Source organism: Nuphar pumila, chromosome 8 (assembly GCF_984573655.1).
Source record: "Nuphar pumila chromosome 8, dmNupPumi1.hap1.1, whole genome shotgun sequence".
Classification (NCBI taxonomy): domain Eukaryota; kingdom Viridiplantae; phylum Streptophyta; class Magnoliopsida; order Nymphaeales; family Nymphaeaceae; genus Nuphar; species Nuphar pumila.
In genome coordinates, this window is record NC_143256.1 from 123,844,570 (window position 1) to 123,861,952 (window position 17,383).

The following is a 17,383-nucleotide window of genomic DNA, read 5'->3' on the forward strand; positions in this document are numbered from 1 at the left end:
GTTGCACAGCGGCAGTTTTTTTTTAGGGTTAAATTAAAAAATAGAGGCCTGAGACTTTTAAAATGGACAAGTTTTTAGGCTCAACATTTCTTAAATAAATGTTTCGAGTGTTGACAACCTTTTAGATACACAATGCCCAATTGGGCATGTTGGTGCATTATTATATTTATGTAAGCATGGTTTATTAATCAAACAGATAGAGTTCGACAACTGCTGTCGATAAATTAGTTGTTAAAAATCACTTCTTAGAAAATCATTGTTGAGAAGCTGCACTGACTTGAGCAGCAAATCAACAGAGCAACTCAGGTCAGGGTCGATCATAGCAGTCCAACTGATGCATCTGAATGGCTAGGATCGATCATTCCACATTTAGGTGTGAATGTTGGTTGGACGGTTAGGATTGAATGTAGGATGAAATCCATCCTATGTCAAATGATGAGATGTGGTAGGTGCTTGGGTTGTCAGCATGGAGATGCCGGTAAATATTGACTTACTATATGCCCAAAATATGGAGTTTTAGTACAGTAGTGAAGGCAATGTCACAGATTCAAGGGTAAGTTTGGGTGTCAAGTGAAATCTGACCAAGGTCATTAATTCAGAAGTTCTTAATGTAAGTGGTGATATAGTCAGCCCTTAGTGAGATGGGGCCTAAGCCTCTAGGTGGGTGGTCTAGGTTCAAATCCCATGAGCATCACTCCCTGTACAAGCCAAAGCGTGGTGACTCTCTGGAGGCAAGGGGCAAATCCTCGGAGTTTTAAGCTGCCAGGACAGTGAATGTAAGTACCGCAGGCAAAGCCAACGCAACTGGATCCATGATCCTGGGGTGGCTTTTTTGAGTGAAAAAAAAAGTGGTGATATCATTCATAAACTTGGGTCACACATTTCACAGGATGTCAAGGAAAAACAACCCATACAGGTATTATGAAAAGTGCATGTAATAGGCATCACTCATCTCTAACCAGCCAAAACTCGGAGTCAAGCGTGGCCCCCAGGGATCCCCTTCTCCAATCTCCATGTTGTGTCCCAACATTTTTGTCCAAGTCCTTCACAAAATATGATGGTGCATTTGAATGCCGTGGATCTCTAATCTGTGTATTGGTTTTTAGTCTCGGTACCATAAAGAGGTCCGAGCTAGGTAAACAAACATGGTATCTGAATTCACATCAAAATGTAGATTTGCAGATAACACATTAAAAAACAGCTTTATGTTTAACCGAGTCAATCCAGCTTGCAGTTAGTGTTAACAAACCATCCATGTTTGTGTGTGTGAAAATGTGTTCCGAGACTAAGTGTGAATGAGCTTCCTAACAGGAATTTTTATGACAATGGTTCTGAAAAAAAAAAAAGACAAAAACAAAGATACACCCTTTCCATCTTAATCTTTATCCAAATGAAAGCCATGAAAAGTCAGCTGACATTGGGGACCCATGGTAATAGACAATTTAATATGCAAGGGAAGGGCTCGAGGAAAACCAAGGATGTATGTATATCGTGCCAAATGTTTGAGAAAATTTTGATTGTTAGGTTAGAGGTGGGGGCTCTCAAGGCTGTGGCGACTCCCTGGGAAGGAGGGTAGTGTGTGTTCTCCCTGAAACACAAATTTACGTATTCCTGTGTGTACGGAGGAATATCTTGAGACCCGCAATAATTCATATGCCAATGTTGCCCACGATGATTTTATAATAAAATAACATATAAAAAAGGTAGATATGCTTTTGACGAAAATGTCCTCAGATAAGATAGATATGCATTGTATGAAAATGCCCTCCCGCTCCCCGTAAATAGATTTGCACGTTTCGCCTTTATTTTTGGCTTGTGTTACAACACATGGCCGCCTTCTCGTTCCTGCCTGATGAGTTGTGGAGCTGATTCAAAGTTTTTGCCCTTGCAGGAAGGGGGGTTCGGGGGCTCCCCCTGCTGCGGGTCGCACTGCGTGGTCAGCAGGCGGGGGTCCAGGGGGGGCAACGCCCCTCGAAAGATTTTTTTTTGGGCTTACGTTTGAGACTCGGTTTCTTATGGATCAGACCCAACTTGTTTAAGTTTAGGGTTGTCGCTATTGCCTTGTATAAATTCTTTCTTTTCTTTCTCTCTTATAACTGTTGAAAAGAGCAATAAGATTTCTCTCTGAGCGGCCATGATTTTTTTTATTCTCTCTGTTGAAAAAAACAATTTATAGTAGAAATCAAATCAAAGAGTAGTGATTTACAGTAGAAATCAAATCAGAGAGTAGTGATTTACAGTACAAATCAAATTAGAGAGTAGCGATTTACAATAAAAATTAGATATAAGAATAACGATTTATAGTAGAAATCAGATCAGAGAGTAGCGATTTACAGTAAAAATCAAATCAGAGAGTAGCGATTTACAGTAGAAATCACATCAGAGAGTAGCGATTTATAATAGAAATCAAATCAGAGAATAACGATTTACAGTAAAAATTTGATTTGTACTGTAAATCATTATTCTCTGATTTGATTTCTATTGTAAATCGCTACTCTCTGATTTGATTTCTACTGTAAATCGCTACTCTCTGATTTGATTTTTATTGTAAATCGCTACTCTCTTATCTAATTTTTATTGTAAATCGTTAATCTTTGATTTGATTTCTAGTGTAAATCGCTACTCTCTTATCTAATTTATACTGTAAATCGCTACTCTCTGATTTGATTTCTACTGTAAATCGATACTCTTATCTGATTTATACTGTAAATCGCTACTCTCTGATTCGATTTTTACTGCAAATCGCTACTCTCTTATCTGATTTCTACTGTAAATCACTACTCTCGGTTTTGATTTCTACTGTAAATCGCTACTCTTTGATATGATTTTTACTGTAAATCGCTACTATCTGATTTGATTTCTATTATAAATTGTTACTCTCTTATCTGATTTCTACTATAAATCGCTACTCTCTTATCTGATTTCTACTGTAAATCGCTACTCTTTGATATGATTTTTACTGTAAATCGCTACTCTCTAATTTGATTTCTATTGTAAATTGTTACTCTTTTATCTGATTTCTACTATAAATCGTTACTCTCTTATCTGATTTTTATTATAAATCGCTACTCTCTGATTTGATTTATACTTTAAATCGCTACTCTTTTATCTGATTTCTACTGTAAATCGCTACTCTCTGATCTGGTTTTTACTGTAAATCGCTACTCTCTTATCTGATTTTTATTATAAATCGTTACTCTACGCAGTTTGACGTTGTCATCATTATCTTTGCTGTAAATCATTATTCTTTGTCTACTCAATTCAACGTTTGTACCCACGTATCATGATGAACAATAGATAGGATGCTGATTTTTCTGGTAGTTCAACTATTTCTCATGAACATACGACGAGAAAGGGTGCTCTGACGATAATAAACGATGGCGACGACAAAGGGTGCTCTGGCGGCAGCAAACGATGACAAATGATGCTCCGACGATAGCAGACGACAATAAATGGTGCTTCGACGACAACGGACGATGACAAATGGTGCATCATCAATCGGAGCTCCTGTTACAGCAGATGGTGCATCACCAAAGGGTGATCCAGAACGTTTATGGCGACATATTGCGAGGAGCTCCTGTTAAAGCAAGTGAGTTTATACCTCAGAGCGAAAATGATGATGATTTTAACCCTTTCTGATGGAAGGACATTTTTATCTTTTACTCAAAACATCATTTTATGACGCTAATGGCAGGAAAGGGTACTTAAGTCTTTGCAAGCACACCAGACTTCGATACTAAGTGATGCTGACACACACGGGGAAATGAGCCCCATGTGCTTACATATGTGGCGCTCATTCAGACCCGAGAACACGCACCTGCGTATTCCGGGGGGAACATATAACCTGCTTCGCTGGGCAAGGGGTAAACCCACAGGGTTTTGCGCTGTTAGGATATATAGTGATTGTAAGTACGGTAGACAAAGCTGGCATGACTAAATCTCTGATCCTCAGTGCGGTTTCTCTAGTTAAATATAAAGAAAAAAGCTATGACCTTGATGAAATATTATTAAGTATGACCTTGAGTGCTTTCATTTGGCAGAAGAAAAATATATATTTTTAGGCTAATGAAAAAATCTCGATCATTGAGGGAACATTAACAGGTGTATGGTTGGTAAAACCCTTAAGGTCTATCCATCCACCAAGGAATACACCCAGCTTCGACCCTGTAGGCAAGGGACACTCCTTGTGGGTTTTGAACTCGTGATGTCCCTTCAGCTGAGTGACATTCGCGAGTTGCGTTTTTTTGATAGGCTAACTTGATCAAATTTCATTTGGCACATAGTATTGCTCTTTAGAGAGAGAGAGGTGACCAAATTGGATTTTGTCATTTTAATCATCAAATGGCACGGTGAAAAGCACCAACAATAAGCCAAATTTTGATTTGGCTGCTTTTGCAGATTTTTTTAGGGTTAATCTTTCCAAATGGTTGGTACATTTGAGTTTTTTTTTTCAAGTAAATTTCATTTTTTGTATAAAGAATGAGGATGACAAGTTACCTAACACCTCTAGGATCTTGACCAATGTGTCACTGATTGCTTTTGGTTGGGTCTCAAACTCAACAGAACGTCCAAAACAAGTGACATGGAAGCAAATATTTTACCCTAGTTTGTTGTACACTCTCATATTGAAAAATCAAATTATGGACAGAGATGTGACACCTATTTCTATCTTTATCTGCTGTTGCTGGTCTTGTTGATCAAGTTGATGATGTTATTATCATTATCATTATTTTTTATTATTAACGTTATGATTATTATTATCAATATTATTGCCATTATTTTGTATCTTTTTGGTGAGTAAAAACTTGAAAGTTGGTATCTAACTCAAACACGAAAGACCCTCAAATGTCAATGCCGCCCTAAGGGTCTAGAGAGCCACAAAAAAGTCTATGGTTGAATTCCTTCCAGTTGTAGGGCTTAAAAGGTCAAAATGAATGTTTAAAACGTTTGATTTCCGGCCACCGAAGCTTCTCACCACGTTGCATTTCCTGGTAGAATCTACCCGTCTTCACCTCTGGTCTGGCTCCCCTGTTGTTCCTCCTCTAGTCTAATCCGATGTTACCTCCTTCCAACCTTTTTCTCTCATCTGAATATAAGAAACTTTATAACCCATATATATATATATATATATATATATATATATATATATATATATATATAGAGAGAGAGAGAGAGAGAGAGAGAGAGAGAGATCCTCCTAACTAAATTTGGGGGAATGGTTGTTTTTTATTTTTTTATCATTTTTTTCAAACGTTAGATTAACCACCATATCTATCTATCTATCTATCTACAGAGATGCCTGACTCTTTTTTGTGCCTACAGTGTGCCTACCTACGGAACTTTGGAAAGATTGTTTCTATTTTTTCTAAAATCTGACAATACAAATGTGATATACACGATACATTTTATGAGAATCTACTTTGGATCCTCCGATTTCAAAACCAAGTTAGGTTTTTATAAGATTAAAAAATCAGCAGTCTATAATTTTAAAAAATAATCAATGCTTAAAAAATTATTTTTTTCTCAAAATAACATGACCCAAGTATAATTTCCTAGTAAATTGATCATGCTAGGGACAAATTTTTAAAAAACAACCTGACCCTATCCAAGCTCGGTAGGCACAAAAAGGTCAAATACCTACCCTTTATATATATAGTCTAGCAGCTACTAATGAAGGTAAGAAACTAATGAGTAGAAATCACTCATTTTTTCAAAACTTATTTAATTTTTTTTTAGATCAAATGTTAGGGATATGTTGGTTTAGTAGAAAACTTGTTTGAATAATGTGATTAAATCAGGTAATTAGGCTTTTAAAGGGGCCCAAAAATCAACAGCCCACAATGTGTCAAAAATTCATAATTGAAAAGATCATACTTTTACATCAAAAAAGCATGATCAAAAGCTTGATTCTTAGCAAACAAATCATGCGGAACACATCTATGTAGTTAGATTGAGTCTATACAAATTGCACCTATGATTTCTACCTCATCAGTTCCTTACCTTCATTAGTAGCAAATATTTTTCTGATATAAAATCAAAGTACATAGATCACATCTTTACGATCAGAATTAAAAAAAAAACAAAAAAACATGAAAAACTTATTTAGCATGTTTTATTTAGCACAATCTCATTACTCTATATATAGAGAAATGGGTTCGTGTTAAATGCAACATGCTAAATGGGTTTTATGCTATTTCCATGTTTTTTCTTCTGTTCTGGACCCCATAAATGTATTGGGCATGGTCCATTTACGAGAAATCTACACTTGGAGTTTTTGATGAAAAAATAATATTTGGAGCCTCAAAGATTTACAAAGTTTTTGGATCGTTGATTTTTTGAACATTATAAAAACCCACCCATGTGTCTGAATCCAACACTTCAAGAGCTGATCCCTATAAAATCAAGAATATAGATCATATTTATACGGTCAACATTTAAAAATAAAATGAAAAAACTTGAAAAACTCATTTAGCACGTTTTATTTAGCATATTTCATTTAGCACAAACCCATTAATTACTCTATATTAGGATTATTTTTACAAATCTAACCCTATGTATGATTTGCTAGGAAATGATACTTGGATCATATTTTTTTATATAAAACATGAATTTTAAGCCTTGAATATTTATGTAAATCTTAGACCATTGTTTTTTAAACCTTATAAAAACCCACTTGTGTACCGGAATCCAATGATCCAAGAAAAACCCTTTTAAAAGCCCAGGCGGTAGGCTAGAAAAGTGGTAGGCGGCTACCACCAACTCATATATAGAGTCACTAGAACATGAGAACTAGAAATATGGGCATTTCCAACACTTTTTTTGTAAATCCAACCATGTGGATGTGCTTGAGATGGTGAATTTGCTAGGAATCAACAATTGGATCATGTATTTTTGATGAAAAATGTGATTTTTGAATGCATGAATATTTATGAAGATTATGAGCCATTGATTTTGAAGCCTTAAAAAATCTCATTTATGCATCAAAATGGGACGATTCAAGAGCATGTTCTTATAAAACTAAACATGCAGTACGGTTAGATTCAAGAGAAAAAAAAATCATGAAAATCACGGTTCACACATTACTTCTCATATTTTAGTGATTCTCCCTCTCTCTCTCTCTCTCTCTCTCTATATATATATATATATATATATATATATATATATATATATATATATATATATATATTTTCTTTGAACAAATACCAAATACATGATCAAGTTTGACTTGTGGTCTATGAACCACTAATTAATATCAATGTTTCATCATGAGGGTAATTTGCAATTCAAAATCCCAAAATATGTTCCAATAAAAGCTATACTTGGTAATCAAAATCATGAACTTTGTTACAGGGATCTTAATGATTTTCTTGACTTGGAATATTTAATCCAACAAAGAATTATTTATTTGAGAACACCAACTATTGGAATACAATGTAACAAAATAATAATTAAAAGAGAAAAGGGAAAAAGAATGTGATTTGGTAACAGGGTAAGGGTGGAAGCTTCCATCAATCGCCTTCTGATGAGATCATATTACGTTGAAGTCTCCTGTGGATCTCACAAAGCTACTCAGCACACCAATATTCAAATTCTTTAAATATATATAAACCCTCTTCCCCAACACACCTTAGCATCCATAACCAAACCTAGAGTTACATACCAAATTCAAGTCTCTATCTCTAGAGTTACCAAATTCAAGACTCTCTCTACCCAATCTCATACATGGAAGGGCTCATTCCTTACCTCTACAAAGCCATTGTCCAGTCAAAGAATGGCAATTATGCTGTCCCTCTTGGTGCATCATGGTTGGGTGAGTCTCCTTCAGCCTCTTACATGAGACTCCCTGGTGATTCTGGCAGGTTCCAATCAGAAATCCCACTCCGTCCTGATGTTGCATTCTCAACCTCCTCTGCCTCTGCTGCTACTGCCACTGCTGTGCAGTCCCCTGTTCGCCGCTCTGCGCTACGTCAGACGGTCTCCGGCTACTAGGTGAGGAACACATGGTGGCTAAACTAGTCCTTTGTTTGGCTTACTTCAAAGGAGATAATAATTCTATGGACTGCCAAAAGGGGTGCCCTGATCTACGCTAAGTGTAAATTGTCCATTGTTGCAGAAGTGCAATTTGTACATGTGCATTGTCATTGAGTTGTAGAGATAGGAAGAAATTCCTATTCTGTTTTGTGTTACCATATTGAGCTCTAGAGCTTGAAGAAGTTCTTATTCTAGAGTATGTTATATGTTATTTGGTGACATTTGCCTTCCTTGCAATTTTCATTTTTTTTTTGGATTTACAACTGGAAGAAACCTCTCCGGGCTAGGACTCCTGCCCCCGAAGCCTATGCTAGGCATTGAGGAAACACCCATGAGAATCAAACCTTGACTTCCCATCTAGCAGCGACGCCCCCACCCCACTAAGCAAACCCCCCTAGAGCTTGCATTTTTCATTTGGTTCCTTGTTTGTTTTGTACATGAAAGCCAGGGTTGTCCTCTTTCATTCTTGGATTTGGAGTTTTTGACCACCAATCTATGATCATAGCATTGGGAAAAGTGTGATTGGATTTTTTTTGTGTGACAAGAAACCCATTTGGATGCAAATGAGTAGGATCGAGGATGAAGGTTTTGCAATTTGTTGCTGTTGTGGATCGGAACCCCCCCTGTATTTCACTGTTCTAGATCCACACTATTTGCATTGCTAGTAGTAAACATTGGGAGAGTGAACTAGCCCTATGGTGCTGCTCTATATCTGTCATGAGTTTGATCATAAAGGAAATCCTGTGATGTCTGGGACTTTGGACATCACGATGCTCGCCCTCACCAATGGGTGAGCTTGCATGAGCTAAAAAGCGTCATTGGAATTACAGGGACAATCCTGGGTTTTGTTCTTTAAATTGAGTGTAATACATTTCAGGATGTCACCCATCCCATTGCTATTCTCACCCAAGCACACTTAACTTAAGCGTTCTCGAGTATGCTTGCACCCAGAGTTTGTTAAAAAATTTATGAGGACCTAGATAAGTTTGGTTTATTTACATAAACCTGCAGCTTTAATGTGTTTGGACCAGAGTATGTGGCTTGAACTCGAGTCAGCAGCTTCAATTAGGGTAGGGTTCGATCGGTTAGGCCCTTGGGAGTTGGGTCAAATTGGATTGAGCTATGCCCTAAGGCTTGCTTCAATCCAAGCAAATCCATAATGCTCAACATCCTAAGTAGGGTCTTGCCCTACTAACTCTATTTAGTAGAAGCATAGCCACATGTCTCGCTCTTGCAAAAATATCAACAATGAATCTCATGATATTATGAAAAATCTAGTTTTTTTGAGAATTTTTTTTATAGAAATTATTGGTATATATTTATATAAAAAGAACTGAACATATTAGGCCTCATTTCTCATTCTGCCCCATTCTACCTTATACGTTTTAAGTGTTTTATGATAGATCTGAACTGTTATATGTGTTTAACATTCTCAAATTAGTGGGAATCGACTTTTGGATCATGTTTTTCGATGAAAAATGTGTTTTTATGAGACAGAACTGATACCTTCATAGTCATTGATTTTGGATCACCAAAAAAACCTATATACAGGTCAGATTCCTTCGATCTAAAAGACGATTCTCACTAAACAAAACCTATAGATCACATTTACGGTGTTAGACATGAAAAAAATACTTAAAACGTTTTTGAAAGGAGCCTAATGAGACCTAACCAAAAGGGCGGCCTAAGGAACATTACTCTTACATAAATACATACTGATGCAATGCATTTCAAAATAGATGATGGCAGAAGCTATCGTGCATTTTTTATATAATTGAAAATATCATGATAAAACAAAAGGATATTTTCAAAATAGCGGCAGTATCCCTGATTAGGGGAGAGAGAGCCAAAAAGCGATCAACATTACTTAAAAGTGAAACTCAACAAAGCGTTGAGTCCCACAAGCACAAACACCACGGCACAACATGAAAACACCATTTACACAAAAAACAAAAAAACCCGAACACAAAACAAAGAACTCATTAAGGACCACAAACATCTAGGATCGGTTGGAGAGAGAGAGAGAGAGAGTATGATACCATGAATCCCTTTGGGCCTAACATTTTTTAGCCACAGGACGCTCCATAAGTTGGTGGAGTGGGCCTGCCCTATAAGGGTTGTTGTAGAGACGATCGCTGATGGTAACCCTAAAATATTGACATGGAATCCTTTCATTTGGTAGGATTTGGTATAGGTACAGTGACAAATCTCGCGAAAATATAGTGAGAACCAAAAGTTAAAAAGGATGATTTCATGCAAGTTTTACGTACGTCAAAAACATAAATGTCACATTTTAAATGTGATATTCATGAAAAACTGTGTTTTTTTATTTTTAAATATTTTTATTTATATTTCATTATAAAAAGTATTTTTTTACTTTTAATTTATTTTTTATTGCCGCCCAAAAAACATGATTTAAAAAAAAAACAAATTCTTGTGAGTTTTTGGCTGCCTCGTTTTTAAACTTTTGTCACTATAGGTCAGCCATTCAGGTCAGATTTGGGTCGGGTTTTGACGAGCCCAAATCCAACTTGGAAAGATAACTAATCTGATCGGGATACATTTAAGATTATTTAAAATCCTTAATTATCTGGATCCAACTGTGGATCCCATTAGGCATTATGTGATTATGTATGATTTGGATTGCCTACAATTTCATCCACCCGTTTCTTAATTAAAAGAAGCACACCAACCTTGTTTTTTTTAATAAAATTCATTATTATCAGTGCGTGATTAGTGTTCTTGTTTGTCTGCTTATCAAAGTTCATGATTAATCGGGAATCTGGGCTTCGAGAACGTACCTATTAATTAATTTGTTGCGGCTTTCTAGAGGAAAGCAGATTCATTGCGTCATCCCACCAGGACCCAACGGTCTTTATGCAATTTGTAGACAGTCACGATGCCAAATCACTTTACTTAAAGTAATTTAGCAGATTACCTGATCTGATCTCCTTTTAAAGAGAATCATGAGATCATGGCTACAAGATAATATGTAAAAGGACACATGGACCACAAAAAACTTTTTTAGTATTTTTTAATTTTTAAATCATTTTTAAGTTTATTATTATTATTACTTTATTTTATTTTTTAGCTTGGGTCCTTGCTAATATATGATGCTTTTCATTGGACGGCTACGATTCAAAAGCGACAGAGAGTATATATTGAAATCATAAAATGCGACCAAGTTTGTGATTCTCCTGATTTCCTATCTACCCTGTTTGGAAACTGGGAATCGATGGCAGCTAAGGATGAAGTTATGGAATCCCCAAAATTTATAGTTTTTAGCAAATCCACATGATTGCTTGGGATAAGTAAAATGATTCAACTGAGGATTTACCACTTTCAATTGTGCAGCTGTTTGGAATGCAGCTGAAAAACTGAAATTAATACTGAAAGAGCATTGGAGAGGTGGTCGGAGCAGTCACCGGTGTGGGAACTGGTGTAGTATTTGGTAACTACCACCTCATGCAGGTAGGAAGTGAAATGTGGAACTGGAGGTGTCAAAATATCATGATAAATTTAGATGTGGTATTATTTATTATAATGAAAATATCATGATTTTATTGCAATATCTACAGTTTTATCAGCTATTCTCGATAAAAAATGGGTTAATTTATAATATATAGAACAAACAGATATTCCATATTAGGTCATTTCAATGATATAGATAGGTTCAAGCTTGGACCATATTCTACTTGATAAAGGTGCAAGCAAATCCAATTCGTCCGGGCATTAGATCTCAATCCAACATGTTACTCTTTGATATGGATCGGACAGGTAATTATTGTCAGACATGCATTAAGATCTGGATGGAATTGATCCATTTTCACTTCTTTACATGTAACATGCCTTTTTTCAATAATTTCCTAATGCATCCACTACTACTATTTAAAATCGGATCAAGATGGATCCGTGGTGCACAATATACAACTTCAGAATCGGATCTACGCGATATGTACCATGTATAACCCGTTTGCACTTATGTAGACAACTTATGCTTCAGTCTATTGACAACCCAAGAGCTCGAGCCAAGCCCAGGGTCGGGCAAGCTGGGTTCAAACCAATCTCGGTCCACGAGGAGACCACGCCACCGATGGCTCTCATATTTTTAATACGATAAACCTGCATTGTAGAGAGCAGAAAGCTTTTAGTCCCATATTGCTTATTTCTAAATATTTCAATCTCTTTATATTAACAAGGTCGACTTCATAAGGTGTCTCTTCGGAGACATCTGATAAAATTGGAACGATACAGAGAAGATTAGCATGGCCCCTGCGCAAGGATGACACGCACAAATCGAGAAATGGTCCAAATTTTTTTGCCATCCTCTGCTAGCAACTTTTTTTTTTCCTGTTTTTCCCTTCTTTTCCTTTTGCCCTCTTGGGAAGAAGAAGAGGGTCCGGATCGATATGAGTTTGATTTCGAGTTTGCTCATTGGGAATCTTCGATTTCATGGAATTCTCTTTTCTGTCATTTTTCAGAACGAATCTTCCGTTCGTTTCTTGCATCTGTTCTTGGTGGTGAGCGAATCTTCGATGTTGGTGGATATTTCTGGGGCTATGGTGGTTCAGAATCTTCAGATTGTAGGTTTTAAGCCACCATGGTTGTGAAATCTGCTATTAGTCTTGGGATTTATTTAGTTCTCTAGGGAGTACTCAGTTGGGTCTTCTCACAGTTTTTCATGTGTTTTTTTAGCTTCTCAATTTCTTTTTTTGATAGGCAGCTTCACAATTCTTAATTGAGGATAAATATTCAAGGTCTGAGGGATTTCTCTTTTGTTTGGTGTGTTTCTGACGTGCCCTTGTTTATAAAATGCAAGAGAATCAGATTTTTTTGGTTGCAATGGGAACCCCGCTTCCCCCAATATGGGAGACAATCTTCTTTAATATTGGATGCATTCTTCTCGTGCTGAAGGAATCATACTTATTTTTGAAAACCCTTCTTCTGTCTTTAAAACTTTCCACAGGAAAAAAAATCTGTAACTTTGCTTGCTTCCACTACTGCCTTCTATTCGTATCGCCACCATCATTTTTCTGTCATCTCCTACTGTTTTCTAATGCTTACAGATTTGGAGAAGTGGAAGCCATCAATTCCGGGAATTGGCGCTTGCTTCTCTTCTCCTACTTGGCTAATCAGTTCTGGCATCCACTTCTTGCTTTTGGCAACCATGTTCTGGAATGTTGCATGAGGAAGCTCTTTTTAATACTGCAGGAGAATGGCTTGAAAAGAGTTATGGGCTTGTTGCGAGATCGATGAATCATAAACATCAAGAAGTTCAGAAATTTCATTAGTACCTCTTTTTAGGCAGTGTTGATGAATCTTTATTGAGGTGTGCACAAAGAAGGACGAAGAGGATGAATAAGGTTTGCATCAAGAGGGATAACGTACATGGATTTTGCTCTTTAATCTTATGCCCAGCTATTGAGCCCTTATAACCTTTATTGGAGTAGCCGTTACTTTTTCAGCATAACAAAAGGGGGAGTTACGGGCCTTCCACATGTCAAAAAAATGTAGAGTTGTAATTATCCATAACCACAGTAGGTCTGGATCCTACAATAAATTCAGTTTTCATTTTGGATCAAACAAGTGTTTGGAATCTAAGCGCCGAGTGGGAAGTGTGGAATACCCATTGACAAAGTCGTTTGTTATGGATTCAGTTGTACAAAATGGTGAAATTGGAATGGTATTTGACACCTCCGATTTCACATTTCACTTTCCACCTACATAAGGTGGCAGCTGCCAAATGCTATACCAATTCACGCACCCGTGCCTATTCCAACGACCTTCCTAATGCTCTACTAGTTTTCATCCGCAATCCAAACAGCTGCACAAGTGGAAATGATAAATCTATTGCTGAACAATTTTGCTTATGCCAAACGACCACGTGGATTTGCTAAAATCATAAATTTTGAGGAATCATAAATTTTGAGGATTCAGTAACTGCATCCTTAGCTACTACTGTAACACCCCGATCTGAAACTTTGAGAGTCGAGTTCAGTTGGTATTACTTTTCGGAGAGAAAGTGTACAAATTAAGTTCACACAGATAAAACATGGTTAATTTTTTTTTATTATCTTTCAATAACTCACTTTCTTTACATTGTTCATCATTCATAACAAAAGAATATAATAATTACATAAATGTTCAATGACAATAAAGTAAAAACTATCAAGTGCTTTATCGAAGAAAAAGTCGATCAAGTCCTGTCTGTGCTAGTGTGCATAAAACCTATAGTTGTAATTAAACAAGAAGTGAGTCTACAATTCAATAAAAAATAATTATAAGTAAATAAATATTTAAACTTACAACTATAGTGAGCTCTAAGTCCCTAGTCTGAGTTTAGTTTTCGACACATCACATAAATTTGTATGTTTTAATTACCTCCCATTAACCCCCTTAAACATTCTGTCACACCAAACTAATCTTAGGTCGGCTATACCGATTACAACCCTCTATAGGAGTAACAATCTTCGTATAACACTCAAATTCTACATGTTGGCCAGATAATGAATCATAGACTCTCAGTGGCCTTCGAACCACCAGACATTATAGTAAAACAAAAAAGGAACCCTGCTGGTAGCTAGCCGAGAGGTCAGACTCAATCTCAATCTCGGTATGGTTCATGTTATATCCTAACCATGATGGTTCTCAACCATCTATGGTCGTCTAGAGTCCCCAACTACTGTGTGAGTGTAACCCTAAGTCATAGGCTAAGTTCAATACATAGATCCACATTCTCAAACTCGTATTTCACTTATCCTTTCATGAGTGATATCGTGAAATGATCATGACAGATCTTATTCTTTAATCTCAGGATGATGTTAGGACTCACACCTATCTCATAATAAGTACACAATGATATATGGTCTCCATATTGTTAAATCATCGGTGGTCCACTCTCCATGGTGGTTGTACTCTGACCGCGAACTAGGTAGTGCTTACCACAGGTCGCCACTTCTGAAATTTAAGGGGTTATACATGCTAATCTCAATATATCTATTCATACAATATGAATATAATAAAAATAAGACTCAAGTCTAAATACAATATCATCACAATGCATGTCATTAGCAATTTATCACATAGATATGTTATTACAAGAATAATCTTTTTAACATGCATGACATACAACAATTAACATGTGTATGCAATCATCTCATAATATCATGCATGGTCAATTTATGAATATCATTTTTACACTTAAAAGCTATCATGCTATTTATGTTAATTCATAACAATATGCAACATAAAAATGTTTATTCATACTTATAATATCCCTTACCTCGAGTGTGAATACCGTGCTTTAATCGTAATCGAGTCTCAAGATGCTTTGATCATAAAATTTGGTCATTACATATGCATATTCGTATTAATGCACAAAACCTCTTATATTTTAACAAAATTAATTACCAAAATACTTTTCCTGAATTGACTCATGAGACCTCAATTTTTGTGTCCTTGATTTGACTAAAACTAATAGACAAACAAATTCTTCTCTACGATGTGAGTCTAACGCATTAAACCTTACTCGATTCCGAGTTCGAAGTGCGAAGTTATATCTAATTTACCAAAATGAATTTTGGATACTCACAAGGGCATTTTGATCATTTCAAAATTATTTTCATAATTAAAAAATAACTCATAACCAAATCCAGATTCATTTCCGATTTGGATTCAAAATTGTCTAACCGGATCCAGACCCCTTACTAATCTGGATCCAAAACCGTTTGATTGGATCTAAACTCAGTTCTGATACGGATCAAGAACTGATCCAATCAGATCCAAAATTGATCTGAAATAGATCCAGTTCTATTCTGGTTTCAGAACAATCAGTCTGGATCCAGACCCTTATCTCTCTAGATCCAGTTATGTTTGGATCTATCCGAATCAAATCCAAATGAATCTGAGACCTTGTTAGATCGAACTAGTTCGGTCTGAAACGGTTTGATCTAAACCGGTTTAGTCTGAATCGACTTAACCAAAACCGGTTTGACCAATACCTTTTTATTTTATTTTATTAAGAACCATGCGGTTCGGTCTGGGTGCGACCCAAACCGACCCAATTCGATCTAGGTCGCACCCAGGCCGAACCAACCCTTTTTTTTTTAATGCTGGGGCTTGGTCTAGGCACGATCCAGACCGATAGCTTCAGTTTGGGTCATGCCTGAACCAACCTGGTTTGGTTCGTGTCACACCCGGACCAAGCCGGTCCCCTTCTTTAAACCCTAACAGAAGGCGATCACCCCTTTCATCTTCCCCTTCTTCTCAAACAGAGAGGGGCCGACCACCGCTCTCTGTCCTTCTCTGTGGCAGAGGGGCCGACCATCGATGTCGGCCGACCGCCCCCCTCCTCCTTCTCTCTCTTGTAATCCTCTATTTTTTTTTCTGCAGCTTCACCAACAGTCATGGCTGCCGGCTCCATTTGTTCGAAAAAAAATGCAGAAATGAAGAAGAAGGAGAAGAAGAAGAAGAAGAAGAAGAAGAAGGGGAGGAGCCTTACTTTGTCGTTGCCGGCTGGATTCCGGTAAGCCCTCAAACTTTTTTTTTCTTCTCCCTTGCTCTTTGCCGCTTTCTTTCAGTCGTTCACTTGATGCGAGGTGGACGGAGCTGCGTGAGGGCTTGGGTGAGGATAAGTTCACCCCTCCTGCAAATTGTTCGGTCTACCGAAGAGGCTGTTTCTCCCAATGGGGAACCATTTTTTTTTTTAAAAGAAGTTATCCAGTCGGACGAAAAGGTCGGAGGGGGTGTTTACAACCACGGACTGGAATATTCCAAACAGGTGTGTCTATATCCATGTGGCATAGATATAGAGTTGTACATTTTCTCTTTTTAATGCCTCCATTTTTCCCAGGAGGGACCGAAAACCACCCTCGGCTAAGAGACCTGGCTGCGCTGGACCATGCCAGACAAACTTACAGTTGCTTCTACATGGCATCAAACTGAAGGGCACCAAATGATATTACATTGAACTTCAGCAATTTACTGTGTGCCTGCCATTCAATTGTAATGAAAGGAATGGCCAAGTATTTCTTGTATTCTGGACTCTGACCAGATATATAGCTTAGGTTTGAACAGTTTCCTTGTGTATGCGTATCATTTAACCATAAGAATGGGTATGCATGGTTTGTTTCTTTGTATTTTTAGGCCCTACTCATATCTGCTCTAACTACCAAGTTCATATATCTATGTTTAAAATGGTGGGAGAAAGGCCACAAAAAAAAAAGCATCCTGAACTTGCTCAAGCTTCCCATTAAAGAGATGACATGTTGCATATCCAAGTATTGAGATGGGCTCCGCGTGGTTGGTAGGAGCTGTCAGTCCACGTCTTCTTGTTATCGGACATTGCAGGTTC

General features: G+C 37.1%; 1 protein-coding gene, 1 long non-coding RNA gene and 1 other non-coding gene across 3 annotated transcripts; all 3 read left to right on the forward strand.

The window, feature by feature from the left end:
* The first annotated feature begins 7,651 nt into the window (after positions 1 to 7,651).
* Positions 7,652 to 8,633, forward strand: LOC149830563 (uncharacterized). The gene has a single exon (XM_090015855.1). The coding sequence runs from the start codon at positions 7,723 to 7,725 to the stop codon at positions 7,987 to 7,989; it is 267 nt and encodes an 88-aa protein (XP_089871981.1). The 5' UTR covers positions 7,652 to 7,722; the 3' UTR covers positions 7,990 to 8,633.
* Positions 8,634 to 12,246: 3,613 nt separating this feature from the next.
* On the forward strand, positions 12,247 to 12,349 carry LOC149830564 (U6 spliceosomal RNA). Its single transcript, XR_016433991.1, has one exon. It is a non-coding gene; the product is annotated as a U6 spliceosomal RNA (small nuclear RNA).
* A 4,218-nt stretch (positions 12,350 to 16,567) lies between these two features.
* LOC149830565 (uncharacterized) lies at positions 16,568 to 17,168 on the forward strand. The gene is made up of 2 exons (XR_016433890.1): positions 16,568 to 16,810; positions 16,883 to 17,168. It is a non-coding gene; the product is annotated as an uncharacterized LOC149830565 (long non-coding RNA).
* Positions 17,169 to 17,383: the final 215 nt, after the last annotated feature.